General features: G+C 43.5%; 1 protein-coding gene across 6 annotated transcripts; it reads right to left on the minus strand.

Annotated features, from left to right (window-relative positions):
* Positions 1-365: 365 nt before the first annotated feature.
* Positions 366-27,557, minus strand: IL20RB (interleukin 20 receptor subunit beta). 6 transcript variants are annotated; one of them, XR_007457373.1, is made up of 7 exons: positions 20,180-27,557; positions 18,512-18,702; positions 14,348-14,472; positions 12,432-12,582; positions 9,486-9,628; positions 5,393-5,611; positions 2,841-2,922 (listed from the first exon to the last, which is right to left on the minus strand). XR_007457373.1 is itself a non-coding variant. In XM_049628786.1 (6 exons), exons 1-6 carry the CDS (start codon positions 20,251-20,253, stop codon positions 2,815-2,817), a joined length of 765 nt encoding a protein of 254 aa, XP_049484743.1. In that variant the 5' UTR covers positions 20,254-27,557; the 3' UTR covers positions 366-2,814. The 6 variants fall into 6 exon arrangements, 5 of the variants coding, with proteins under 5 accessions (XP_049484743.1, XP_049484742.1, XP_049484740.1 ...); XM_049628786.1 differs by lacking the exons at positions 5,393-5,611; positions 14,348-14,472 and adding an exon at positions 9,929-10,026 and having other exon boundaries at positions 366-2,922; XM_049628785.1 differs by lacking the exon at positions 5,393-5,611 and having other exon boundaries at positions 366-2,922.

Genomic DNA, 27,557 nt, shown 5'->3' on the forward strand with positions numbered 1-27,557 from the left:
GCCACCCAGCCTTTTATTTTAATCTTTTTATTTTAATTTTTTTTTTTTAATTTTTTTAAGTTTTTAAATATTTTTTTTTAAGTTGGGGCACTTGGGTGACTCAGTCGGTTAAGCGTCTGACTTAGCTCAGGTCATGATCTCGTGGTCTGTGAGCCCTGCGTCTGGCTCTGTGCTGACAGCTCGGAGCCTGGAGCCTGTTTTGGATCCTGTGTCTCCCTCTCTCTCTGCCCCTCCCCCACTCATGCTCTGTCTCTCTCTCTCAAAAATGAAAAAAAATTTTTAAAAATTTTAATATAATAAAATTTAATATAATATAATAATAATTTTAATATAATAAGTTTATTTATTTTGAGAGAGAGAGGGAGAGCAAGCATGCATAGTGGGAAAGAGTAGAGAGAAGGAGAGAAAATCTCAAGCAGGCTCTGTACTGTCGTCACAGAGCCTGACATGGGCTTGAACTCATGAACCATGAGATCATGCACTGAGCCCAAATCAAGAGTCAGATGCTTAACCAACTGAGCCACCCAGGGGCCCCAAAGAGAGAGAGAGAAAGAGAGAGAGAGAGATTGAGAGTTCCACCACTCTCAGCGCAGAGCCCAATGCAGCACTTGATTCCATGACCCTGGGATCATGATTGGAGCTGAAATCAAAAGTCTGTTGCTCAACCCACTGAGCCACACAGGCAGGCCCAAAGATTTTTTTTTATTTTTAAGTAATCTCTATACCCAATGCAGGGCTCAAACTTACAGCACAGAGATCAAGAGTCGCAGGCTCTACTGACTCAGCCAGCCAGGTGCCCCTCTTTTCACTCCTTAAAGTGTCACAGTTCAAAGAACCAGGTGATGGGGGTAAATGGATTGGAGGGGAGGAGAGGAGGCCTCAGGAGTCAGGATATAAGAACTCCAGGGGAGAGGGAATGACCAGCTACAGAGGAGGCAAGCCCTCTCCTATTGGGGACTAGCTCAATGTCTAGTGCATGATTGCAATAACCTCAGGGGGTGCATGTTTGGGAACTGGAAAGACAACAGAATAATCAGGAGAAATTTCTCTATACATATACGTGCCAGCAGGAATGGATACGCACTGGGACAAATTGTGAGAGGGACTCAAGCAGAGGGAAATCTTAACTGATTTCTGGATTCTAGTCCTGGACAGGTGACAGAGGGACAGCAGCCCCAGGGTGGAAGCAGGAGGAAGGAGAGTGATGACCAGTAGAGTAAGATGGCCTTTATTTTTACAAACTGAAAATATGTCTCCAATTTAGGCTAAATATAAAATCAACACATACTCTTCATGAAAGAGTCAAACAACACAGAAGCATATAAATGGTACAAAGGAAAAGATCTTCTGTAATGTCATCTTTCTGGAGAGTCCACCTCTAGCTACTTGAGACCCCACCGGGTGGAGAGGGAGTTGTAGGCCTCTATCTTGTAGGGGAAGCTATCTGGTTGAAACAGTTAGATTGTCCCCACCTCTGGGCTGGCTGGAAGGCGCCCAAGAATTTGGCATGGAGACAAACCAGGTCTGAGGCTCCAAAGCTGGGAGGGGGTGGGGGCTAAGAAGGGAGGCACAGGTCTTGCCCATCAAACCTTTTACTTCTCAAGAAACTTCCCTCTTTATTCCTTCTCTAACCCTGACTCTTTTCCTCACCTGGTAGGGAGAAGGGCAGGAAGAGGCTTCCAGAGGTGAGTCATGGATGAACATGCTGGAAGGGGCTGAGGTCACCTTGAGTGAAGCTGTCTTAGGCAGGAGAGGTACCCAAAGGGATTTCCTGTAGAGCAAGGCCTCCAGGAAGATCCAGGATCACCCTGACCAGGTAAAGCTGTGGCCGGCTGCATCAGTCAGGGTTCTCATGAAGCCAGAAGCTGCCTGCTCTCCTTCCCTGTCCCATCCCCTACCTGAGGTCACCCCCACAACTCCTGACCAACGGTGGTCTTCAGGAGCCTCTCTGGACACAAGGTCGATAATGTAACTAGAACCCCAAAGACCACTTTTTTGGAAGAAGCCAAAAAGATTACCAAGGTGACCCTTTTTTATTTTTAATTCTATACTTTAACAACTCTACAGGTAGAGGGAACACAGCAAACATCACACATTATTGACATCCTCCTGCATTCTCCTCTCCTCGTACACGTACATTTTACCTGCCTTTAGTGTGCACACATTATTTACTCTTTACAGTATCTCATGAATCCACAGCATCCCATTTTCCATGGGCCTGGGGCCTCCCTCTAGGTCATGTATTGTAGAGCTGGCTGAGCCATTCACCTCCGCACAGGCATTTGGCTGGAAGCAAAGTCAACACTGTTGTGCCCATCCTTCCTTTCCTCTTCAAGGTTTCCTTTAGGAAAGTGGGATCTCCAAGCCAGCTGGTGTGAAGAGTTTTTACCATTCTTGTTACACTCTTGTTATATTCTGCAGAGAAGGTGAAACAATCACAATGTACAGTGTTGCCAGTTTCCCAGAGCTCTGCAAGTGCTGGATACATATATATATATATATATATATATATATAGTGGTTTAACGGTTGTATAGTGAATTCCCCCATTTCAAGTCACTTTCTCCAGGTCATTCGCTCAGTGAGTGGCAGACAGATCCAGTTCTAAGAGGCCACGTCTTCTCACCCCAACTCAGTGCTCTGTCTGCCAAACCACTCTGCTTCTGACAGTCGCTTCTAGACATGGACCCAGCAGGCTCTTCTTGCTTTTCTTGTCCTTTGTCCATGGAGGAAAACTGAGCCACAGCCTTTCCCTTCCTTATTTCTGTGCCATGCCAACCAGCTTCTCAGTTTCAACTGGGCCCTTCCAAAGCCTGCTAGATCCAGGTCCTGAAGGGTTCCTCCAAAGACAGCATGGCAGTGACACAGGCTTCCACCTCTTCCCTCCTGCAGCTGATTAACTTCTGGGGTGAATTGGTTATTTTCTGAAAAAATAATTTTCATTAATATTCATTCATTATCATGTCATAATATTCATTATGGTAGAATATTATACTACTGCTACATTATAGTAGCAATAAAGTAGTAGTCACAATCATAGAGAATATTGCAGAAATCTCAGCTATTTGATTAATTAACTTTCAAGCAGGAAAAAAAAAAAAAAAAAAAGATAATTTTAACCCCAGGATCAGGGGTTTCCAATATTTACTGAGATCATCCTCGAATTCACAGACCAGCAGATCTCTTGGGGCCCTGCTATGTCCATGCTCATCTCTCTGGGACACTGCCCCACAAAAGCCCAGAATGTAATTCTGGTCAAAAAGTCTAACCTCCTTCCACCAGAGAGCTCTGAAAATAATGACCTTGTGAGATGCTCGACATACAGCATGTGGCAGGGTGCCCAGTCCAGAGGAGGTGCTCCATAAATGGGAGTCCCTTCCCACTCATATTCGTGTTGTTACCATCTTCTCCCAGCGCTCCAATACGTATTCCTAACTGGCTGTAAAAGTGCAGGTGTCAGCATTTCAGAGGGACTCTCCCCACTGCTCCACCAAATTCACTAGGTTCTTCCACAGTTGTCTCCCACGACCCTTCCTGTCGTCACTCCAAGGAGGAGCACATGGGCACAGCAAGTAAGCAAGGGGTTCCTCCACCTCAGTGCCCAGGAGAAATCAGCTTCAGGGAGCCAGGTGCCCTTGATCCTTGTTTGCAAAGAGGCGGCTGCAGGGCTCAGTCCTAGTGTTCACAGGCATGCAACGGGGAAGGACAACGTACAGGGTCCACCGAGGGGGGAGTGCTGTGTGGAGCCCACCACCAATTCCCTGCTGCTGGTCCAGTCAGATCCTTAGGATACTAGCTACCTAAATCTGCAGCGATTACATTTGATTATTTAACTCTAGAGCAGCACTGTCCAATGGAAACATAATTTGAGCTATATAGACACCTTAAAATTCTCTAGTAGCACATTTTAAAAAGTAAAAAGGAACAGGTGAAATTAATGTTAATGTACGTTCTTTTTAAAATAAAATATTATTTTAATTTATGATCTACATAAAAATATTAATGAAATGAGTTTTCAAAGTCTATTGCATATTTTATATTTACAGTACATCTCAATTTGGACTAGCCACATTTCAAGGGCTTAATAGTCACACATGGATTGCGGCCACCATGTTGGAAAGTGTAGTTCTAGAACATGAAAGTAAAACAGCACAATCGCAGAAGTTCAGAAGGTATGAAACTCTCCTCCTGTAGGCTAGAACAGACTTTCAAGCAAGGCTCAGTTGATTTGGTTTTTAATCTGGATTAGTTTTCCACATTTAAAAATCAGATTTCCCATAAACATTTAGAGTTCTGGTTCCTCATTTAAAACTTGGAGATCCAGTAACACTGGTTCACATTCCCTCTCAGCAACAACATGCCAGAGCTGAAAAACAGCTGCCTTCTTTAGCTGGGACATGTTTGCCATGGTCCCCACCATCTCTCTGTCGAATTATGTTCACTGCAGTGCACTTTTTTTTTTTTTTTTTTTTTGTACCTGTCTGGGCCCCAGAGGCATCTGAACACATAAACTCCACTTTCTACAAAGCACACTAAGCCAAACTTGGGATGGCCCACTGAAGAATGACTACCTTGGGGCCACCTTTATGCATACCCATATTCCTGTGGAATGGGACAGCAAGAAGAGAAAGAATAGAATAAAGTCAGTCATAGAAAGGAAAGGAAGACTCTTTCGCACCAAAGTCTCCATCCCTATGAAGCAATTATGGATGAAAGGCAAGGAAAAGAAATAATACTTTAAAATAGGGACTATACACTGAGCATTCTTTTTTTTTTAATTTCTTTAAAAAAATTTTTAATGTTTGTTTATTTTTGAGAGAGAGAGAAACAGAGCATGAGCAGGGGAGGGGCAGAGAGAGAGGGAGACACAGGATCCAAAACAGGCTTCAGGCTCTGAGCTGTCAGCACAGAGCCCGACGTGGGGCTGAACCCACAAACTGTGAGATCATGACCTGAGCTGAAGTTGGACGCTTAACTGACTAAGCCACCCAGGCACCCCATTTTTAAAAATTTTTTAATATTTATTTATTTTGAGAGAGACAGAGTGTGAGTGGGGGAGAGGCAGAGAGAAAGGGAGATATAGAATCTAAAGCAGGCTCCAGGCTCTGAGCTGTCAGCACAGAGCCTGACACGGGGCTTGAACTCATGAGCTCTGAGATCATGACTTGAGCCAAAGTCAGACGTTCAACCCATTGAGCCACCCACGCGCCCCTGAGCATTCTTGATATAATTCTCTTTGCATATATATTTTTGTTTTAGACTGTTACTTGCTGATATAAATTTGAATGGAAAGAAAATCTTAATGGTGTATTTTAGAATTCAACCATCACCAACCGTGAAATTATAGATGTAGACATGAAGTGTTTAATCCAAACAGATAAATTAAACACTTACAAACTCCATAGGGCTTTTTGAAGAATTGTCAAGGATTTCCACTTGGTAATTTTCCAAAGTTTGATTAGAAAGATGTGTGGGTTTTGCAAAGATGGCTGGAAGTTGCTTTTTAGTACTTTAGAAGATTATCACTAAGGCAAATGTTGAAGTACAGCTAGGCTGTACTAAAGTCAAGGCTGTGGTAGGAGAGAGGGTGGTGGTGACATACAGCTCCAGAATCTGTTTGGGATTTAATGAACACTAGTGATTGAGTTCTCATACAGCACTATGGGAAATATACATATACTCAGAGAAATTGTTCACTGAAAACATCTAGGGAGAAAAAGAATAAAAATTAAAAACCTTATGGAAAGGAATGTGCACAGGAACAGACACCAGAATGATGTAGGGAGGATGGTTAAGAACAGAGAAGGGAAAGGTAGGCAAGGATAGTGGTATCTATCTCCCATGGATAAAAGTGGTCATATTCTCATAGAATATCCTTATTTCTGGTCTCCTCTAAAGTTGTTTGGTTTTCTCCAAACGCTAGTTAAAAAAAATTTTTTTTAACATTTATTCTTTTTTTTCTTTTTTTTTTTTTTTTTGAGAGACAGAGCGTGAGTAGGGGAGGGGCAGAGAGGGAGACACAGGATCCAAAGTAGGCTCCAGGCTCTGAACTGACAGCACAGAGCCCAACGCGGGGCTCAAACTCACAGACTGTGAGATCATGACCCGAGCCAAAGTCAGTCACTTAACCAACTGAGCCACCCAGGCACTCCTAGAGTGTGGCTCTTAATGCATTAGAATTCCTAGGACTTCTTGCCATTTGAGGGCTCTTCCTGTGTACCTGAAATTCTATAAGCAACTGACCCTTTACATGGTTCTTTCCTGGCCCTTTGCTCTGTCACTCACTTTGGGTCTTGGAAGGATCCTATGTCCCTCATCCTGCAGTAAGGAGGGACCTCTGCTGGGCTGCTGAATGTAGACTAGAAGAAGAAAAATGAGAGAGTGTGTTAGGAATGGAATACCCTGTGAGTAGAGGGTGAGCATGAGTAACAGAGTTGAGAGGAAAACCACAAAAGATGGTTTGATGGAGTCCAGCCGAGGAAGGCTAAATTTTTTACCACATGTGGAAAAGAAGAGCTATGACCTGCCTCAGACAGGGATGCTATCCTACCGTTATCATTTTGGATTGGTCCAGGACCTTCTCTTTCACTCCACTTATGGTGGAGGAGCACTGATAAGACCAATCCTCCTACAGATAACAACTTTAAAAATTGGTCAAAACATGGGGCATCTCGATAGCTCAGTCAGTTAAGCATCTGACTCTTGGTTTCGGCTCAGGTTATGACCTCATGGTTTCATGGATTCAAGCCTTGCATCAGGCTCTGCACTCACAGCACAGGGCCTACTTGGGATTCTCCCTGTTTCTCTGCCCCTCCCTCACTCATGCTCCCTCTGTCTCTCTCAAGATACATAAACTTAAAAAAAACTGATCAAAATATAAAATCAACTTCCTTAGGTCACTGGAGAGCAATGAACAGTTGACACTTGAAAGAAGATAACATCACTGGGTGAGTTTCACATTTTTTACAGTTCCCCGACTGAGGGCAAGTCTCTCTTGGTGCCATGAACAGTGACAGATATGGACACAAACACAAAAGTTAGATGGTGAGAGGACCAGAGTTCAGTGTTAATGGACTGAACATTCCAGCTAAATGGCAGAGATTATTGGAATGGATTTATTAAAAAAATAAAATTTTAAGACCAACATATGCTGCTACAAGAGACACACTTTAAATATGAGGATATGGATAAGTATAAAGTAAAATGGATAGAAGATAGGCTGTTCAAACAGTAAATAACAAAAAGTTATACAGATATCAGGATAAGGAATATTGCCAGAGATAAAGCAGGACACTTTATGATAATAAAAGTCTCAATTATTGTTTATATATTTTTTAAAATTCATTTTTGAGACAGAGACAGAGCATGAGCAGGGAAGGGGCAGAGAGAGAAGGAGACATAGAATCCGAAGCAGGGTCCAGGCTCTGAGTTGTCAGCACAGAGCCCAAAGCAGGGTTCAAACCCATGAACCATGAGACCATAACCTGAGCCTAAGTCAGATACTTAACTGACTGAGCCACCCAGGTGCCCCTAAAAGTCTCAATTATTAAGGAAGACATGACAATTATAAATATGCATGCACCCAAAACAGAGCATCAAAATACATGAAGGAAAAATTGACAAACATAGACACATCTACTCTCCTAGTTGGAGATTTTGTTGTCTCACTCTCAATAACTAATAGAACTATACCAAAATATCTGAACAGTATGATCAAATATTTTGACCCAATTGATATTTATAAAACACTACTCCAACAACTGCAGAAGACACATCTTTATTTTTTTGAGAGAGAGGGACAGAGAGAGAATGAAAGAGCACGAGCAGAGGGAGGGTCAGAGAGAAGGAGAGACGGAATCCCAAGCAGGCTCCACACCATTCCTGCAGAGACCTGATGCGGGGCTTGTGCTCAGGAACTGTGAGATCATGACCTGAGCTGAGATGAAGAGTCAGACGCTTACCCGACTGCAGCACCCAGGCACCCCCAGAATACACATCCTTTAATGGTCCCACAACTTTGAGCCCCTAGGGTTCTTGCTGAAGGGGGATAGGCCGGCCCTGCCCCCCTGTGTTTGCTATACCACGGTGCCTTCCTGTTTGGCAGTGAACCACTTAGTCATTCAGAGTGGGCTGGTGGGGCGCTGATGAAATGCACATTGGTAAGCAATGATGGAAAAGGGAAAATGAAATGAGTCAATATATTTAAAGACTTAGAACAGTGTCTGGCACTTAACTCTGCACTAGTGTCAGCTAAAGTTAGGTCTACGTAGAAGCGCTAGAAAGAGAAAGAGCTGGTGTTAGGATGACAGGGTGGAGGGTGTGGTGGAGACTGGGTCACAGGGAGGATTACTTCCACGTGCAGGGAGAGCATGGCCTGTGCTCGCAGGGTCATGCAGATATCATAAGAGTAACTCCTTCCAGAGTGACTCCAGGCTAATAAAGAACCATAGGCACTTCTGATTCTAGTTGCCTCTGAGAAGCTGACTGCTAACTCCCTCCTGCCAGGAGAGATCTGTGAGAAATCCCTGAGGTGACAGGGATGGGTTTGTTTTTGTTTGTTGTTGCTTTGTTTTGTTTTGTGCTGCTTTAAGTGTTGAGGTCTAGGTGGCATGGGGGGGCACAGGAGTTAGCAAAATGGCACATAGGGAGATACTGGAGGCCTGCTTTGGCTTTCCTACCACCCTGGCATGGGCATAGGACCTACCCCCATTGGAGACTCAAACCTGCCTTGGCAAGGAGATGAGAAAACAGGTGGGGACCCCTAACCATGGGTAGTCTCTGGCCAGGTCCAGACTGTCCCCCAGCCCCCAGCCAAAGGCAAAGCATGGTCCATGCTTCACACACATGCACTATGCCCTGAGAACCAATGAGGCTCTTGGCATATGAGTTGAATATGTTGGGTTGGAACATGAATGGATGTAGCTGCTGTTTTAATTATGGCAAGGGACCAAGAATGCTCGCAGGTCAATACAGAAGTGTAAGATTGTGCGTGACTCTTGAAATGCCGAGCATCCTGAATGGTGTAACACACCTGCTCTCTTGGCTGTGCCAGGTCCTGAGGGCAGAAAGCAGTGGCCTGATGGGAGCCTGAGGAAGGCCACCACTCCCCAGAGAAGAAGGTTCTCTCTCAGCCCCTCTAATTAGAAGTGAATTCTAATTCACCTGGGTGGCTCAGTTGGTTAAGTGTCCGACTTCCACTCAGGTCATGATCTCACAATTTGTGAATTCAAGCCCCACATCGGGCTCTCTGCTGTCAGCACAGAGCTCAGATCCTCTGTACCCCTCTCTCTCTCTGCCTGCCCCCACTCTTGCATGCTCTCTCTCTTGAAAATAAATAAACATTTTAAAAAAAGAAGTGAATTCTTATAAATCCTCTTCTCTCCTCTTTGTGCAAATGCTTGTAAAGCCACAGAATGTGTGCCCACGCCAGACTCATCAAACTCCATCTGGTAAGCGTCATGCTGAAAGGAAAAAAGAATATCATTACCAAGGTGTCGGGAAGCACCACCACGGGGCAACAGGAGTGCCGGAGCAGCCGGCCCATTTTCCAGATGGAAAGGGGCACAACCACGAGGATCAGCATGAAGCCAACAAACCCAAACAGGGCCAGCGCCAGGGGGAGGGTCTCTCCTGGAAATGAGAAGATAAGAACAGGCTTAGGAGACAACAGAGAAGGTGAAGTCCCCCACCCTGGCCTCCCTTGCTTTTTCCTGGAGTTGGCTCTGCACATCGGCCAGGACGGCAGATGCCAACATCCTGAGATTTGACATCTGCCTTAGTGACTAAAATTACTACCATTAAAACCATTTTTCTTAGAATCCAGATTAAGGCGTTGTTTTCAGAAAGCCCCAGGGAAGATTAAAATCTTTTTCTTGGGAAGGGAAAGGGAGGAACATCATGTGTTAGGCCACTAGCTGTGTTAACACGTACCTCGGCGCAGCTGCCGGGAGGAAGGCAGAGTGCCAGGACACCGGCAGGATGAGGGGGAGGTGCCGAGAGAGAACAGCACAGAAGGGAGCTGGTGGTAACTGAAAACAAAATGTGTTTCACAATTTGCTCTTGGCATTGACTTACATTATGGAGGAAAATACTGACCTCAGAAAACAGTCACATTATAACTACGATATATCGAGCCCCTGCTATCGTTAAGTGACTTACCCCCGGTCACACAGCTAGGGCTGGCTCCGAAGCCCAGAGTCATTGTACTGAGCATGCTCAGTACATGCATCAGAAAGTGCCAGGTGTGAGCATCTGCAGATGCAGAAGGGGTGATCGGTTATGTTCCCACCTTTCTGTTCTGCGTGATGTGGAGCAACTCACTGGGCCCCTCTAGGTCAGACCCCTCACCCACGGTGTGAAGGGTGGCACAGCCAGCGAGGCCACAGAGAAGGCTGTGGTATCAGGTATATGGCTGGGGGCACTGTGCTCTGTTTCAGTGATTTTGTAAAATACTTCGGCAGTACACATCAAGAAATGAATGTTCATACCCTTTCATTTACTCCTCTGAGTGGATTCCAAAGAATAATTTCAAGGAAGGAAACAGTTATATGCAGAAAGCGGTTCATGGCGACATCTGGACTAGGGCAAACAGCCCCATAACCAGTCTCCCTCCGCACCTCCCACCACCTCCATGTATGCTCTGGTGTGTTTTGTTCATAGCACATACCACCAAGTGAAACTATCTCATTTGTTTACTTGTTTATAGCCCGTCTCCCCAACTAGAGAATAAGCTCCCATGAGGGCAGGGGCTGCCCTGCTGTATCCCAGTGACTAGGCCAGTATTTGGCACATAGTCAATGCTCAGTAAGTAGTCACTGAATGAATGAATGAATGAATCAATCAATCAATCAATGAACATCATCATCAAAAGCAAATGGAAATAACCTAAAACACAGAAATAGATCTAAATACCCCAAAATAGGAGACAAGTTAATATATTATGTGACATTGGCATGGTAGCTTAGGAATTCAGCTATTAAAATGGGAATTGGGATATACACAAATTTGTTCACTACAGCCTGATTTCTAATGGCAAGACTGGAAAGCACAAATATATAATATACATTATAATATCATATATATTATATATATTGTTATATATATTTTGGCACACTGATTAATTCACTTATTATACATCTTCTTTAAAAATGAGGTAGGTCCGGATGCCTGAGTGGCTCAGTCGATTAAGTGTCCAACTCTTGATCTCAGCTCAGGTCATGATCTCACAGTTCATGAGTTCGAGCCACACGTCGGGCTCTGCACTGATGCAGAGCCTTTTCTCTGTCCCTCCTTTGCTTTGCTTGTGCTCTCTCTCTCTCTCTCTCTCAAAATAAATAAATAATCTTTAAAAAAATGAGGCCTGTCCACATGTACTGACATGAAAAGATGTTCACAATATACTTCTAAGTGAAGACAAGTAAGGTACAGAATGGTAAGCACAGTACAGTCCCATTTTTGCCTATGAGTATTGGCATCACACAATGACTGTAAGATTCAACCACAAACTTGCCAAAGGAAACCTGAGTGGTGTGGGGGAGAATGGAGAACATGTACCTCTCACTTTATACACTTCTTTGTTGTTTGGATTCTTCACCAAACTTGAATCATATGAAAGTACTAAATTTTTTTTTAATTTTTTTTTTTAACGTTTATTTATTTTTGAGACAGAGAGAGACAGAGCATGAACAAGGGAGGGGCAGAGAGAGAGGGAGACAGAGAATCTGAAACAGGCTCCAGGCTCTGAGCTGTCAGCACAGAGCCCGACGCAGGGCTCGAACTCACGGACCTTGAGATCATGACCTGAGCTGAAGTCGGACGCTCAACCGACCGAGCCACCCAGGCGCCCCAAAAGTACTAAATTTTTAAAATAATTATTTAAAGATGAAAATGTTACACAAAAATGTCATTTGTGGTGCTTGAGTGGCAGAATCATGGGATATGGGGTATTGTTTTGTTTCTTTTCAAAGGATTTTTTTTTAACACTGTAAGTTTTAGACTATAAAAAAGTCAAGGGAAAAAAGGTCAAACCAGAGGATTCTGCAGACTTTCCATCAAGTCCCTTCCAGCTGAAAGTAGCGGTGATATACAGTGGGGTGCCTCCTTGCAAGGTCTGACTCTCATACCTCTCTGGCACCCTCAGCCCACCCTGGTTCACAAGTGCTTGCAACATCAGGCCTCAGGCCTAGGGAGCTTTCAAGAGGAAAGTGTTCTAGACAGGTGCTCAAGTGACCCCAACAAGCCCCAAGGTGAAATCTTGCTTCTAAGAGAATTACAGGAAAGTATACTTTCACCACAGAAACCCACCCAGCTCGGGGGCAGGTCAGTGAAACCTAGGGCAAACTCAGAACTAAAGGAACCCAGCAGACAACCCAGCATCCACCAGGAGGGGCCTTCACCTATGTAGGACTCCAGGAAACAGGCAAGCCATCCGTACCTTGCACCTTGACACATTCTGCCTGGCTGAAAGGGCTGTGTCTCCCGATGGCCTTCACGAATGTCTGGACCTTCACACAGTATGCAGCCCCTGGTTCCATGGTTTCCAGGTGCACCGGAATGCCCCTGCTCCTCACCACTTTGACATGTTCCTTTAGGAGACCAGAAAACAGTTACACCCTGAGGGAAGCAGGACAGGACAAGGCAAGAAGAGCCAAGGAAGTAAAGTTCTAGATATTTCCTTTCTGAGATGCATATAAAATGTTCCCTCTCATTTACTCATTCATTCATTCTCATGTATTTATTAAGTACCTACTATGTGCCAGGTACTATTGTAGGCACAGAGACATAGCATTGAACAAAATAAAGTCCCTGCACTCATGGAGCTTACATGGGGGACAGAGACAATTATAGGCCACATGGCAGGTGGTGATAGAGCTGTGAAGAAAAAGGAAGTAGGGCAAGGAGGTAGAATTATGAGAAGGGACTAAACAGAGTGGTTAGGGAAGTTCTTTCTGACAGGGTAACATTTGTGCAAACACCTCAAGTTCAGAAATCTGACTGAGCCGGGGGACTTGGCATGGCCAGTGTAGCCAAAGTGATCAGTTCACAAGAGCACTGGAGCCAGTAGGATATGCTTCCTCACCCATCCATCTATTTACCCATCTGACCACCCATCTGTATACCCCTCTACCTCCACCCACCCGGTGAGGCCTGTGCTCCACATTTGTACCTGTAGAGGCTTGTCTGGGCCAAGCCCCAATGACTCAGAGTACATGCTCCTCTCTCAGCACTGGCCCTGCCAGTTTCCAAGGGTGGGGAATGGGCTCCATCCCAAAGAATCTGAGGGAACTGCATGCTCCCTCCTGCCTAGGCCCTGATCTATCCCCATACTACTCCCTCTGCCTGGCTGGCAATGCCATGTCGTACCACTGAGCCCTGACCCAGCACAAGTAAATACTGGAAACCATTGTTATTGCCTGCCCCACCTACACATGTCACTTTTCAGGGGAAAATACCCAAATTACAGCCCCTGTTGAGTAGATGGTAGGGCATGTGCCTGGCCCCCCAGATACTGCTGTGAGGTCAGGGGCACCCTCGGACAGCTCTGTTCATAGACTCTGTGAAAGCTCTCTACTGCCTCCTATCCAGATTTATAATGAAGGCTGTTTCCCTCATGCTGCCTACAGTAGCCTTTGTAAGTCATCTTGGATGGGGGTCTGTGGTGGGTCTGGCTATCCCTTAGTTCCCACTCGAGCTCTAGCCCTTCTGCTGCTTCTGTTTGTTTGGCCATTCACTCTGGGAGTGCCAACATCCCACCCAACCCAGTCTGCAGCAATTATCCCACAGTATGATGGGGCAGTGCCCCATCTAGACATTCTGGGTGGCCAACTGGCCGCTAATTAGACAGGTTTATTCACAAGCCAGTTCCTGGCTCTCTGCCCCAACTTCTGCACCCTACCCAGATACACACCCTTAAGAGGATTGTGCCAGTCTCATATGCTTTTGAAATCATCTATATAATCTAGAACACTCTGGTCTGCTGTACCTAAACATACCAGGGAGAATGGCTGAGGAGACAGGCTGATGAGGAATGAGAAAGGCACTGAAAGATATTATGGATCGTACTATGTTAGAGTTTAGAGCAAAGAGGCAACCCTCACACCTCAGCAAATCTGGCCCGAGAAGGCTCCAAGCCAAAGCGTGGGGTGGACCAAAGCAATTCTTTCAAGAGGAGGCTCTAGGATTGTCAGTCTACTCCCATCTCTCCTTTCCCATCCTCCACCTAGGCCTGTTCATGCTCGGGCCACCCCCAGACAGTGAGCACTTTAGGGGCCGGCTTTCCTCGCCCACCTCTCAGAGGTCTGTGACTCCGTCCCTGAGGCCCGACTCCAAGGCCAAGGCCAGAAGTCTCACCTTGGCACCAGGCTCCCTCCTCCAGTAAGCCACAAGGAACTCAAACTGGGACCCCAGGTCTTCCAGCTTAATAACCAGATGGAAGCCGTCCTTGGTGACATCCATCCCAGGTGGGGTAAGGATGGCTGTTGGCAAGACAGGGGGAGAATCAGAGCCAGCCCCAGACAGGACTGATTTCTGTCCTGAGAGACCAGAACCAAGTCATCAGTAGAAACATGCTAGGGTTGTAGGGAAGGGAGGGCTGTGATGTCACTTCTCAGCATGCAGAAACTATACCATCATCTGCCGTGTCTGAGATTTTGCTTGCCATGGTTTCAGGTACTTGTGGTGGGGAGGGAAGCAGATGATCCTCCTTTTGATATACAATGAGAAGGTCAGTAGTTAACGCTACGTCACAGTGTCCATGTCATGCACCTCATTCCATCTCATCCCTTAGGCATTATACCATCTCATATCACTACAAGAAGAAGGAGGGCCAGTATGGCACATTAAGGTGCTTTAAGAGAGGAGAGACCCCATTCACAGAACTTTTATTACAGCATATTGTTGTAATTGTTCTTCTGTTATTAGTTATTGCTATTAATTACTTACTGTGCCTAATTTAAAAATTAAACTTTACCATAAGTATGCACATATAGGAAAAAACATAGTATATATAGAATTTGATACTATTCTCAGTTTCAGGCATCCACTGGGGGGCTTGGAACATATCCCCTGCAAATAAGGGGGACCTCTGTATACCAATACTCTCTTGTACTTAGCAGGTGCTCAGTAAATGCTTTTTGAATAATGAGCAAAATAAAATTTTTTAATGACAAAGACTTACTATAATTCTCTTTTTCACTCTTCTCCTTGACCATAATAAAGTCCTCTGCTCTGTTCTTCGGAGGCATACATACTCAAGAAAAGTGACTCAGTACTCAGATAAACACTTCTTTCTGTTTTAAAATTTTATTTTATTTTTTTAAATCTTTATTTACTTTTGAGAGAGAGAGAAAGAGACAGAGTGTGAGCGGGGGAGGAACAGAGAAAGAAGATACAAAATCTGAAGCAGGCTCCAGGCTCTGAGCTGTCAGCACAGAGCCCAAAACAGGGTTCGAACTCACAAACAATGAGTTCATGACCTGAGCTGAAGTCGGACGCTTAACCGACTGAGCCACCCAGTCACCCCTCTGTTTTAAAATTTTATAATCCATGTTCTTCTTTTTACTTTTTTGGCAGAAATTTCTCCTCACCTTGACTCATCTAAGTGAGCAGATGCTATTTCATAATGCTTGCCAAACACCTGCATGAATTCAGTTCCATACTGAACAGTTGGGTCCATTCTTTGCCCCCCTGGAATGAACATACCCGGCAGGGACATGTGTATCACCATAACTCAAATAAATCAGTGATATATACTGGCTGCTGATGACTTTCAAGCATCAGGAAATCAGCAACCTGTGGACGGGTTAGCCATTCTATTCTTGGTCCAAGAATTCTTCATCTCGTATTCTTACTAGGGATGCTGGAAAGTCAGAGGGCTTTACAAATTCCAGTAATCAACTCCAGAAATTACAGCTTAAGCACAAACTCCCATCTTTCATATGGCTGGATCCCAAACAGGGCAGGAGCAGCCCCTGTGGATTCTTACCCATCAGCAGACCAAGGACAGAAGGGTGCACATAGTCAGCCTCCTGTCCCTGGCCGCTGATGACGGATCCATACTTGCCTATCAAATCTAGACACTGCATGACCACAAGGGCCACCCCAATGGTTGGCTTTGGCTTGGGAAGTACAGTGGTGTGTGTTCTGGGATAAATCCCCCTGCACTGAGGTCAGTGGATACTCAGAGGAAAGGCAGTTCCTAGAGGGAGTTTTTGGAGAACAAAGCATTTCCTGGCATTTGAAGAGCTGCCTGGATAGTGGACAGGAGAACCGGGAAGTCAAGGACCAACTGCAAAACATAACCAGTTCAGAAGCTTCAGTTTTAAGTAAACATGATTAATATTGGATCCTCTCTTCTCCAAATTTATTGAGAATAGAATTAGAGAAAGTGACCTAAAGTCATTTCAGTTCAGAGGATAATTTTTTGACAGTGTTGAGGCAGGAACCTCTGTCCTGTACATTCTACGTACTTATCTCATTTCATCCATCCAGCAAGCTTAGGAAGGTGGTACAGGTGACGTAATTGAGAAGTCAGAGAAGTTATATGACTTGCCCATAATTACATAGTGGCCGGAATTTGAGACCATGCCTTTCCATATTTCTAGACTCTTGTGTGGGGATATTTAGTCTCTCTATGAGTTGATCTCAAAACTAGCTATATATGAGAACAACCTGAGGAAGTTACAAACTCCCAGTGAACAAAATGCACACTAATTATTTAAATCAGACTCTCTGGGGATGGGCCCCAGACATGTGGTTCTAAAGCTCTGCTGTGACTGGAATGTGCAATCAAGGTTAAGAACCTCTACTCTCAACAAGGCTTCCCCTTAACTGGGGCGCCTGGGTGGCTTAGTCGGTTAAGCATCCAACTTCGGTTCAAGTCATGATCTCACTGTTCATAGGTTTGGCCCCTGCATCAGGCTCTGTGCTGAGAGCTCAGAGCCTGGAGTCTGCTTCTGCTTCTGTGTCTCCCTCTCTCTTTCTTCCCCTCCCCCACTCACACGCTGACTGTCTCTCTTTCTCAAAAATAAATAATCAATGAAAAAAAAATTTTTTTAAATAAGGCTTCCCCTTAAGAGTAAGAGAGCTTTTTCAGAAGAGCCTTAAAACAAGATTTTTCACATGCCTGGGGAGAAGTTAGGGTGACCCTTTTCAAAGGCAAAAGAACAGATTTAATACCCCTTTCGGAGTCATGATTCCATCCTAAATCTGTAGCTAACTCCACCTACGCAGCGATCACAGAGGATGACATCTTCTACCTTCTGGTGCAGGTATAGAGGCTCCTTCCTGTTCCTCAGCTGCTCCTGCAGTAAGACCTTTTCCTGTTTACACAGGGCTTCTTGAGCACAAGTTGTTACTGCACACCATTGCCCACATAGTTTTATAAGCATTTTCTTATCTCCATCTGACCTATGCCTTCCTTTCCAACAATAGCTGCCAGTCCCCAGCGATGGTCTTGGCTATAGTCCCAGGATTCTAGGAGCTGGAGAGAGGTGGTGCTGGGTGCTGCCTGGGCACTGCACCCTCCAGTGACCCTCAGCCTCCGCCAGTGCCTCATACTGGGATCCCACTGCCCCCACGGTATCTGCTCTCAGTGCCCGGGGAAAGAGGCCTGGGCAGAGAAGCCCACATTTTGCACCAAAATTCCTATTGATATCCCATTCTGGGGGTCTCACTCCTGCCCCCACCTCTTCCTTTCTCGTCTCTCTGGCTCTCAACTCTGGGCATCCCCGAGGTAATAATAATAATAATAACACTTACCAGTAGCTGAGTGCTATGATAGGACAGCACTGCCCTGAACACTTACATAGTACACCTTATATGGTCCCCACAACTACCCAGTGAGGCAAACTGTTGCCCTTCTTATGGGTGAGAAGGCAGGGAGCCAGCTATCAAGTGGCTGAGCTAGGATTTGAATCATACCACTCTGACTCTAGAGGGCCAACTTCCCTTTCAAATCTGTCTTCACCTTCCTCAGCCCCTTCTACCTTGGCCTCCCTCATGTTCTGATTTCTACCCAATCCTTCCATGTTCCCCACCACCTGCAGACCCTGACAGAGACAGCCAGGAATGACTTCCAAAGTCTCTTCCAAAATGAGAGGGCATGTGGGAAGCAGTGGCAATTTTTATTTATTTATTTATTTATTTATTTATTTATTTTAGCGGTTGACAATTTATTTTAATAGACCAGTTAGGGGGCATCTGGGTGGCTCAGTCGGTTAAGCATCTGACTCTTGATGTCATCTCAGGTCATGATGGAGCCCTGCATCAGCCTCTTGGCTATCAGCTTGAGATTCTCTTTCTCCCTCTCTCTCTGGCCCCTCCCCCACCCACACATGCACACCCACTCTCTCTCAATATAAATAAACATTTACAACAAATAAATAAATGGACCAGTTAGGACTGTTTGTGTTGAAGGCTAATTTGATGCTAACAAGAATTCTGAAACTCTCAGTGAATTTGGTTCCTGAAGGGGAGGCCAATGGGGATGGGGGAGTAAGAAGAGAAGTGCCTTACTTGAATTTCGATTGAAGGGAGGTTTCAGGGTGCTCCAGGCTGAGGTCTCTGAGCCCTGGGTGGCCCTGACACGGAGATTGTACGGCACAGTGGCAGTGATGTCATCAGTGATGTCACACTCAGGACCTTTGGTGGGTGAGCACCAGCTGCTGGGGATCCAGACGTGGCTCATGTACAGGCTCTCGTACTCTCTGGCCAAGGAGAAGAGGACATCGTGTCATACCAGTCCCTTCTACCTAGGCTCAATGATGGGTGCAAGTAACTGCCTCATTGACCTGCTTTTTATGGATCAGCAAAAGAAGCATTTGCTCCTTTCTCCAGTTCCTCCATCCACCTCCTTCACCCACCATCCATAGTTTCTTACTCCTTTTATCACAGGACAAGGGAAACATAGGCATAAACCCCAATCTGTCCTGGCCTCTCCATCTCCACAGCACCCCCTCAATCTTGACTACTTTCATCCCTGGCTTTGCTGTGGTCTCCTGACTCAGCTTCCACTTCTGGTGTTCTTCAAACCATTCATCACTCAACAGATCGTAACATTTCTCTTCTTAATGGCTTCCAAAGCACTTAGAACAGAATCCAAACTCTTCCCTGGGACCTGCAACACTCTCTGGCCTTCTCTGCCCCTAAACATGATGTTCCCTCTACACTGGCCTCCTTGCCATTCCTCCCATGCTGAGCTCTTATTACCTTAGGACCTGTGACTACCTGTTCACTGTGGCTCAAATGTTCCATCCCTGCTGTTCACAATGCTCCTCCTGTCCTTCAGATACCGGCTTAAACATATCTGAAACCGCCTAGAGCAGTGCGGCCCGATAGAACATTTTCCATATTGGTGTTGTTCAATATGGTAGTCACTAGCCACATGTGGCTATTAAGAACTTGCGATGTGACTCGTATGACTGAAAAACAGATGCTTTAATGTGATTTTAACTGATTTAAATTTAAGTAGCAATCTGTGTCTAGTGCTACCACACTGGACAGTGTAGACCTAGTGTATTTGATTCTTTACCATTTTACTGTCTGTCTCCTCTTCTAAATGGAAGCTCCCTATACCTAGAAATCTTGTCATCTGTACCCCTGAGCCTAGAGAAATGTCTACACACATAGGTGTTCAGTGTGTATTTACTGTTAATGAAACATATTGAGAGCCTTCTCTGTCCCTGTCTCTTCTCAAGAGCTCTCAGAGCCTGGGCACCTGAAGAAGAGTAGATCCTGCCTAACCCCAGGTCCTGCTAATCTTTAGGATCATGGTTTGTTTTGGCTCCTACAGGCAAGATCATAGTCAGGAAAACTGAGGCCTCCCCCACCTCCAAAAGATCTGTGACTCCAATGATTTATCCACCTCAAGTCAGAGCCAAACTCATTTCTTAAGATTTTCTTTAGCATTGGACAGTTGGCTCACCGTTGAAAAGAAGCTCTACCAGAATGTGTTTATACACACTTGTATTCCCAGAGAGCTCACTGTAAAATCTACAGCACAATTTCCCTTGCTTCTTCAACTGTCCCAATGCCCATGCAAACAGAGGAGGCAGATCGTGGAAAATAATCTATCCCTGGGCTCACCAAGCCTCCTTCAGCTCTGGCATGACGACTGTATCTCCAGGAATCAACTACTCTTTAAGGGAGAAAAATTAAAAACAAAACAAAACAAATCAAACTCACCCCTGGTACTCAACGAAATAGTATATTATTTCTCCAGGCACCATCACTGGGCTCCACGTCAAGAGATGCTTCATGTTGGTTGATTGTACAGAGAGGTTCTGAGGGGCAGGCAGGATGGCCACTCCATCTGGGATTGAGGTAGTTAGACAGGCTGACACTTGAACTCATATCAGGGGAATGTCACAGCTTCAAATTAGTATCTAATGAAAGGCCTCACATGTCAATAAAACTGAAACAATTCTAATTTTATCATACTTGCGTTAATGCTAAATTGTTGCTATCGTCATTGTAATTCTTCCTTTGGTGATAAATGGCATATTAAGAGTAATTATAATGGCTGATATTATTAAGCACTTACCATGTTCTATCTAGGCCGTGTGTTACATTGTTACATGATTATCTCACTTAATCCTCATGATCATACTGTGAAGTAAGGACCATTGGTTTCTCCACTGTATAAATGAGAAAACTAAAGCACATTATTTACAACTCTTATGTCAGATCCACCTAGATGCAGGCCTTGACTCTGCCACTGACCATGTGACTAAACCCATGCAGGTTCCTGCCCCTTTCTCATTACTTCCTTCCACTATTGCCACTCGGGTACCAAAGCACATCCCTTCACATCCCCCAAAAGTCAAATGGGGAGTCAGCTGCCAGCTGGGAAATACAGGCTCAGGTCTGCTGTGGAAGGAATCCAATCCAGAAGGGCACCAAGCCAGATGGTAGACTCCACTCCAGGCAGACTGCAGGCCCCTGAGGCAGCTGGGACACAATCATCTGCTCACACAGGTGTGTGGTGTGCCCAGGGTGTGCACACAGTGGGTCTATGGTTTTCACACAGAATCAAAGAGACCTGTGAAACTGAAGCTGCACTCCTAAGGAGGTGGGCAGTCCTGGGATTCATCCCTGCATGCAGCCAAGGGTGCAGTCTGGATCTTCTGCTGTGGTTCTTCTCCTCCCACTTTGACACGCCTCTCTTTTAGTCCCTAACACCTGCCTCCCTTTGCTGTTACAACCACAGTGATAACATCAGTAGCACAGTGTGGGGGGAACTGGGGCCCTCACCAGGGGCCTTTTCATCTCTGTGCTTGTGTCCAGATTGGCACCTGTTGTTCATTATCAAGCCCTGTGACCATGAGGGGAAGGGGGGCTGATGCCCTTGCTTCTCTAATGTAGGATCCCAGTGATACACCTCCATCCTACTCTTGGCATCCACGACCTGCCCTGCAAGGAAACACCTGGGGTACCCACAGGAAGGCCTCTTACCCTCCCCACTCAATTTTGCAATCACCCCAGGGATGAAAAGAAAAAGAGCCAGCTGCAGTGGGGTGGCACAAGAGGGTGGGGCATGGTTCTCTCTGACATCCTTCCTCTGCTAAAGTATTCAAAATATTTCTCTAGTCAGATATATAGGTATCACATAGCTATGTAAATATACAGCTATAATTCATAACTTTAAGACTCTCAAAACTGAAATCTCCAGGCAATGGTTTCCCTGGAGAACACTACCAAATTTTTTTTTAATTAACACCAATTTTATACGACCTCTTCCCACAAAATAAAAGAACTTTCCAACTTATTTTATGAAGCCAGTATTACCCTGAAACCAAAATCAAAGATAGTATATATTTTAAAAACAAAAACAAAAACCAACAGAACAATATATCTCATGCACTTAGATGCAAAAATCTTGAACAAAATACTAGCAATCCCAACTCAATAATGTATAAAAAAGATTATACACCATAACAAAGTGGAATTTATTCCAGGTATGCAAGGCTAGTTCAACATTTGAAAATCAATTAATGTAATCCACCATATCAAAAAGCTAAAGAAGAAAAATCCTACAGTCATATCAATTGACACAGAAAAAGTACTCATAATATCTAACACTCATTCATGATTTTAAAAAGAAGACATCTCTCTTCATGTTAAGAACAGCAGGAAGGGGCGCCTGGGTGGCTCAATCATCCAACTTTGGCTCAAGTCATGATCTCAAGTCATAATCTTGCAGTTCGTGAGTTCAAGCCCCATGTCAGGCTCTGTGCTGTCAGCTTAGAGCCTGGAGGCTGCTTAGGCTTCTGTGTCTTCCTCTTTCTCTGCCCCTCCTCCACTCATGCTCTGTCTCTCTCTCTCTCTCAAACATAAATTTAAAAACGTTAAAAAAAAAAAAAAAGAACAGCAGGGAGTTATCTCAATTTGATAAAGACCATCTACAAAAAACCTACTCATAATACCTTACTTAATGGTGAAAGACTTCAATGTTTTCCCCCTAAAATCAAGAACAAGGCAAGGATGTTCATTCTCACCACTTTTTTTTTTTTTTTTTAATTTACATCCAAGTTAGTTAGCACATAGTGCAATAATGATTTCAGGAGTAGATTCCTTAATGCCCCTTACCCATTTAGCCCATCCTCCCTTCCTCAACCCCTCTAGTAATCCTCTGTTTGTTCTCCATATTTAAGAGCCTCTTATGTTTTGTCTCCCTCCCTGTTTTTATATTATTTTTGCTTCCCTTCCCTTATGCTCATCTTTTCTGTGACTTAAAGTCTTCATATGAGTGAAGGCATATGATATTTGTCTTTCTCTGACTAATTTCACTTAGCATAATACCCTTGAGTTCCAACCATGTAGTTGAAATCACCACTTTTATTCAACATAATACTGAAAGTTCTAGCAACTGTCATGAATCAAACAAAAGAAGTAAAAGGCATTACAGATTGGAAAGGAAGTAATAAAACTCTCCCTGTTTGCAGATGACATGATAGGCTATGTAGAAATTCCCATGGAATGAGGGTGTCTGGCTGGATCAGTCAGTAGAGCATGCGACTCTTGATCTCAGGATTGTGAGGGTGAGCCCCACATTGGGTGTGGAGAATACTTTAAAAAAATAAAGGGGCGCCTTGGTGACTCAGTTGGTTAAGCATCTGACTTTGGCTCAGGTCATGATCTTGCAGTTTGTGGCTTCAAGCCCCACACTGGGCTCTGTGCTGACACTACCAAGCCTGCTTGGGATTCTCTTTCTCTCTCTCTCTCAATCTGTCCCTCCCCAACTTAGGCACTCTCTCTCTCTCAAAATAAATACACTTGAAAAAAAATAAAAATAAAATAAAGTCTTAAAAAAAGAGAAGATCCCACAGAATCTGCAAAAACAAAAACAAAAACCTCTTACAACTAATAACTGAGTTCAACAAATATTATTATAGGATACAAGATAAACATAAAAAATTAATTGTATTTCTATATATTAGCAATGAACATTTATATACCAAAATTAAAAATGCTATTTACAATCACTCAAAAAAATGAAATAGTAATAAATCTTAGGTATAGAACATATCTAGGATTTGTAGAGAGAAAACTCCACAATGCTGGTCAAGGATTTCAAGGCCAAACTAAATAAATGGAGACACATACTGTGTTAAAGGACTGGACAATTCAACATAATTAAAATGGTAATTTTCCCCAAGTTCATATACAGATTTAATGTAATTCCTATCAAAGCCCATCAAGGATTTTTGTAGATAGAGATAAGCTTTATCTCAAATATATAAGAAAACAATTTTGAAGAAGAATAAAATGAGGGAATAAATCTACCCAATTTCAAGACTTATAGTAATTGAGATTGTGTGGTATTGGCCAAAAAAAAAAAAAAAAAAAGACACATAGATCAATGAAACAAAATAGAGATCCCAGAAATAGACCCACACAAATATACTCAACTGATTTTTGGCAAAGGCACAAAAGTAATTCAATAGAAGATGAATAGCCATTTCAACAAACAATACTAAAGCAATAGGACATCTGCAAGGCAAATAATAATAATACATCTCAACCTAAACCCTGCACCTTATTTTAAAATGAACTCAGATGGACCATAGAGGGGTACCTGGGTGGCTCAGTTGGTTGGACATCAGACTCTTGATTTCGGCTCAGGTCATGATCTCACAGATGGTGAGATTGAACCTCGTAGGGCTCTGTGCTAGGATTGGAGCCTGTTGAAGATTTTCCTCTCCCTCTCCCTCTGCCCCTCCCCCTCTCACACACGCATGTACATGCACTCTCTCAAAAAAAAGGATAGACTGAATGTAAAATGTAGACTCTAAAACTTTTAAGAAAAAACAAAGGAGAAAATTTTCAGGGCTAGGCAAAGAGTTCTTACTCTTGACACCAAAACCTAGATTCATAAAAGGAAAAATTTATAGCTGAGCATCATCAAAATTAAAATCTTTTTTTTTTGGTTTATTTATTTATTGACTGATTTTGAGAGCGAGACAGCAAGAATGAGCAGGAGAGAGGCAGGGCAGGGGGCAGGGTGGGGGAGAGAGGATCTGAAGCAGACTCTGTGCTGACAGCAGAGAGCCCAATGCAGGGCACAAACTCACAAACTGTGAGATCATGACTTGAGTTAAAGTCAGACACTTAACCAACTGAGCCACCCAGGCCCCAAGATTAAAATCTTTTGCTCTGCAAAAGAACCTATTAAGAGAAGGAGGAGAAAAGCTACAGAATGGGAGAAAATATTAGAAAACTACCTATCTCACAAAGGACTCATGTCTAGAACATGTAAAGAACTATTAAAAATCAACAGTAGAAAAGCAAATAATTAGAAAATGGGCAAAAGACATGAAGAGACATGTCACTGAAGAGAATGTACAGATGGAAAATATGTACATGAACAGATGTTCAACACCATTTGCTATTAGGAAAATGCAAGTTAAAACCACAATGAAATAGCAACACACAGTTATCCAGATGGCTAAAATAAAATAAATAATTAAAAAAAAAAAGACAAAACCAAATCCTGGTGAGGATGCAGAGAAAGTGGATCACTCATATATTGCTGGTGGTAATGTAAAATGGTATTTGCCATTCTGGAAAATACATTAGCAGTTTCTTGTAAAACTAAACTTATAATTACTATACAACCCAGCAATTGTACTCTTGGGCATTTATCCCAAAGAAATTAAAACTTCTATCACAAAAGATCTGTACACAATGTCCATAGACAAACTGGAATCAACCTATATGTCCTTCAAGAGCTGAATGGTTAAACAAATTATAGAATATCCATCCATAGAATACTAAAAGGAACCAATTAGTGACACACAAAACAACTTAGGAATCTCCAGGGAACTTTGCTGAATAAAAAAAGCCAATCCCAAAAAGTTACATACTGTATGATTCTATTTATATAACATTTTGAAATTATAAAATTTTAGAAATGGAGAACAGATTAGTGGTTGCCAGAGGTTAGAAACAGTGGGGAAGTGAGGGTGGTAAGAGGGAGCTGGGTATAGTTATAAAAAGGCAACAGGAGGTATCATTGTGATGTCTGAACTCTTCAGTATGCTGACTGTGGTTGCAAACACACAAACGTATACACACACTTGTCCACACACACATAAACTAATGTGTACAAGTAAAACTGGAGAAATCTGGGGCGCCTGGGTGGTTCAGTCGGTTGAGCGCCGACTTCGGCTCAGGTCACGATCTCGCGGTCCGTGAGTTCGAGCCCCGCATCGGGCCCCTGTGCTGACAGCTCAGAGCCCCGAGCCTGTTTCAATTCTGTGTCTCCCTCTCTCTGACCCTCCCCCATTCATTCTCTGTCTCAAAAATAAATAAAAACGTTAAAAAAAAAAAAAACTGGAGAAATCAGAACAAGACAGAATTGTATCAATGATGTCAACATACTGGTTGTGATATTATGCTACCGTTCTCCAAAATACCACTGGGGGAAACTGGGGTCCCTGTATTATTTCTTTTATTTTTAAGTTTATTTATTTATTTTGAGAGAGAGAGAGAACACATGTGTGCATTCTCATGTGAGCGGGGGAGGGGCAGAGCTAGAGGAAGAGAGAGAATCCAAAGCAGGCCAAGTTGTCAGTGCAGAGCCCAACACAGGCTCCACCTCACGACTGTGAGATCATGACCTGAGCCGAAATCAAGAGTCTGACACTCAACTGACTGAGCTACCCAGGTGCCCCAATCCCTATGTTATTTCTTAAAACTGAATGTGAATCTAGAATTTCCTCAACACAATTTCAATTAAAAAATACAACCATAATATCATGACATATTAATAGTATTAATTCTGATTATATGAATGACAGGATATATTTTAAAAGATCATGATGCGTGCCTGGGTGGCTCAGTCAGTTAAGCATCGGACTTCAGCTCAGATCATGATCTCACAGTTTGTGGGTTTGAGCCCCGCATCAGACTCTGTGCTGACAGCTCAGAGAGAACCTGCTTCAGATTCTGTCTCCCTCTCTCTTTCTGCACCTCCCCTCCTCAAGCTCTGTCTCTCTCAAAAATAAAATAAACATTAAAAAGAGAGTTTATCATGATGGGATAAATTCAAAATGAAATGCATCTAAGAAAAATGTGAAGTTCTATAATTAGGTCCAGTCAATTAAATCAGTGAGGGAGACCTGTTTAGGGAGGGTAACCTGATGATTAGGTCACTTAAGGATTTAAGCAACACACTCTGAGGTTGAATTACCCAGTATGTCTTTCTTCATAAGAAGGCACCTGGGGCAGGAAAACAGCAAGAGATCTCCCAACCTTTAGGTGGTTCCATTGTGTTAATGCAATAATTTGCACTTGTGTGACTCTCTTCTGCCTGTGGAACTTCACAGAATCCATTCACAAATCCATTGTGGGCAAAATACTCAGTCTCATTCCTGTATCAAAATGAAAACTGCTGCTTCTTTTTGAGCCCTAAAGGTAACGTCTTTAATATCCTTATGCTATTTGTATAGTGTATTCCAAATATCATCTCTGTTTTGCCCAGGTTTATATAACACATGTACACTGGGTGTGAGATGGAAAAACAGTAATGCCCATGAACTACTGAGGCCAGGCAACATTTAATAGAGTTACATAGAAAGTACCATGGCACTGCATGAAGAATGATTCCTTTTCTGCTAGGACACTAACCAGGAAATAGGAAATGACTCCCTGAGATGGAAACTCAAGCCAAAAGTGATTCTTCCCACCTTCAAAGTGTTAAAAAAAAAAAAATCCTCTCCAACTGTTACAGAATATGGTCTTGAGAACACAGTTAAGGGGAGAAAAAGAAAACTTTGTTATCCACACAGCATTCTCCTTTATAAGAATTGTCCTCAGTCATGTGTATTGAAGTCAAGTCTCTGAAGAAACCAGTTAAAAAAGACTCTACCTGATGTAAATGTGCAAGTGCAAAAACAAAGAATACAGTTGACCCTCAAACAACAAGGGATTGAACTGTGCACGTCCTCTCATACACAGATCTTTTTTGATAAATACAGTACAGTACTATAAATGTATTTTCTTATCCTTATGATTTTCTTAATGGCATTTCTTTTTCTAGCTTACTTTATTATAAGAATAC

Source organism: Panthera uncia, chromosome C2 (assembly GCF_023721935.1).
Source record: "Panthera uncia isolate 11264 chromosome C2, Puncia_PCG_1.0, whole genome shotgun sequence".
Taxonomy (NCBI): Eukaryota; Metazoa; Chordata; class Mammalia; order Carnivora; family Felidae; genus Panthera; species Panthera uncia.

What these genes read in the sequence shown, in the direction of transcription:
- IL20RB (XM_049628783.1), bottom strand. Translation starts at nt 20,253, where the DNA reads ATGAAGCATCTCTTGACGTGGAGCCCAGTGATGGTGCCTGGAGAAATA. An exon ending in TCCCTTCAATCGAAATTCAA is followed by an intron (nt 14,473 to 18,511) that starts GTAAGGCACTTC and finishes TCTTGCCAACAG; the next exon opens with CCATCCTTACCCCACCTGGG. An exon ending in AGAATGTGTCAAGGTGCAAG is followed by an intron (nt 10,027 to 12,431) that starts GTACGGATGGCT and finishes TTTTGTTTTCAG; the next exon opens with TTACCACCAGCTCCCTTCTG.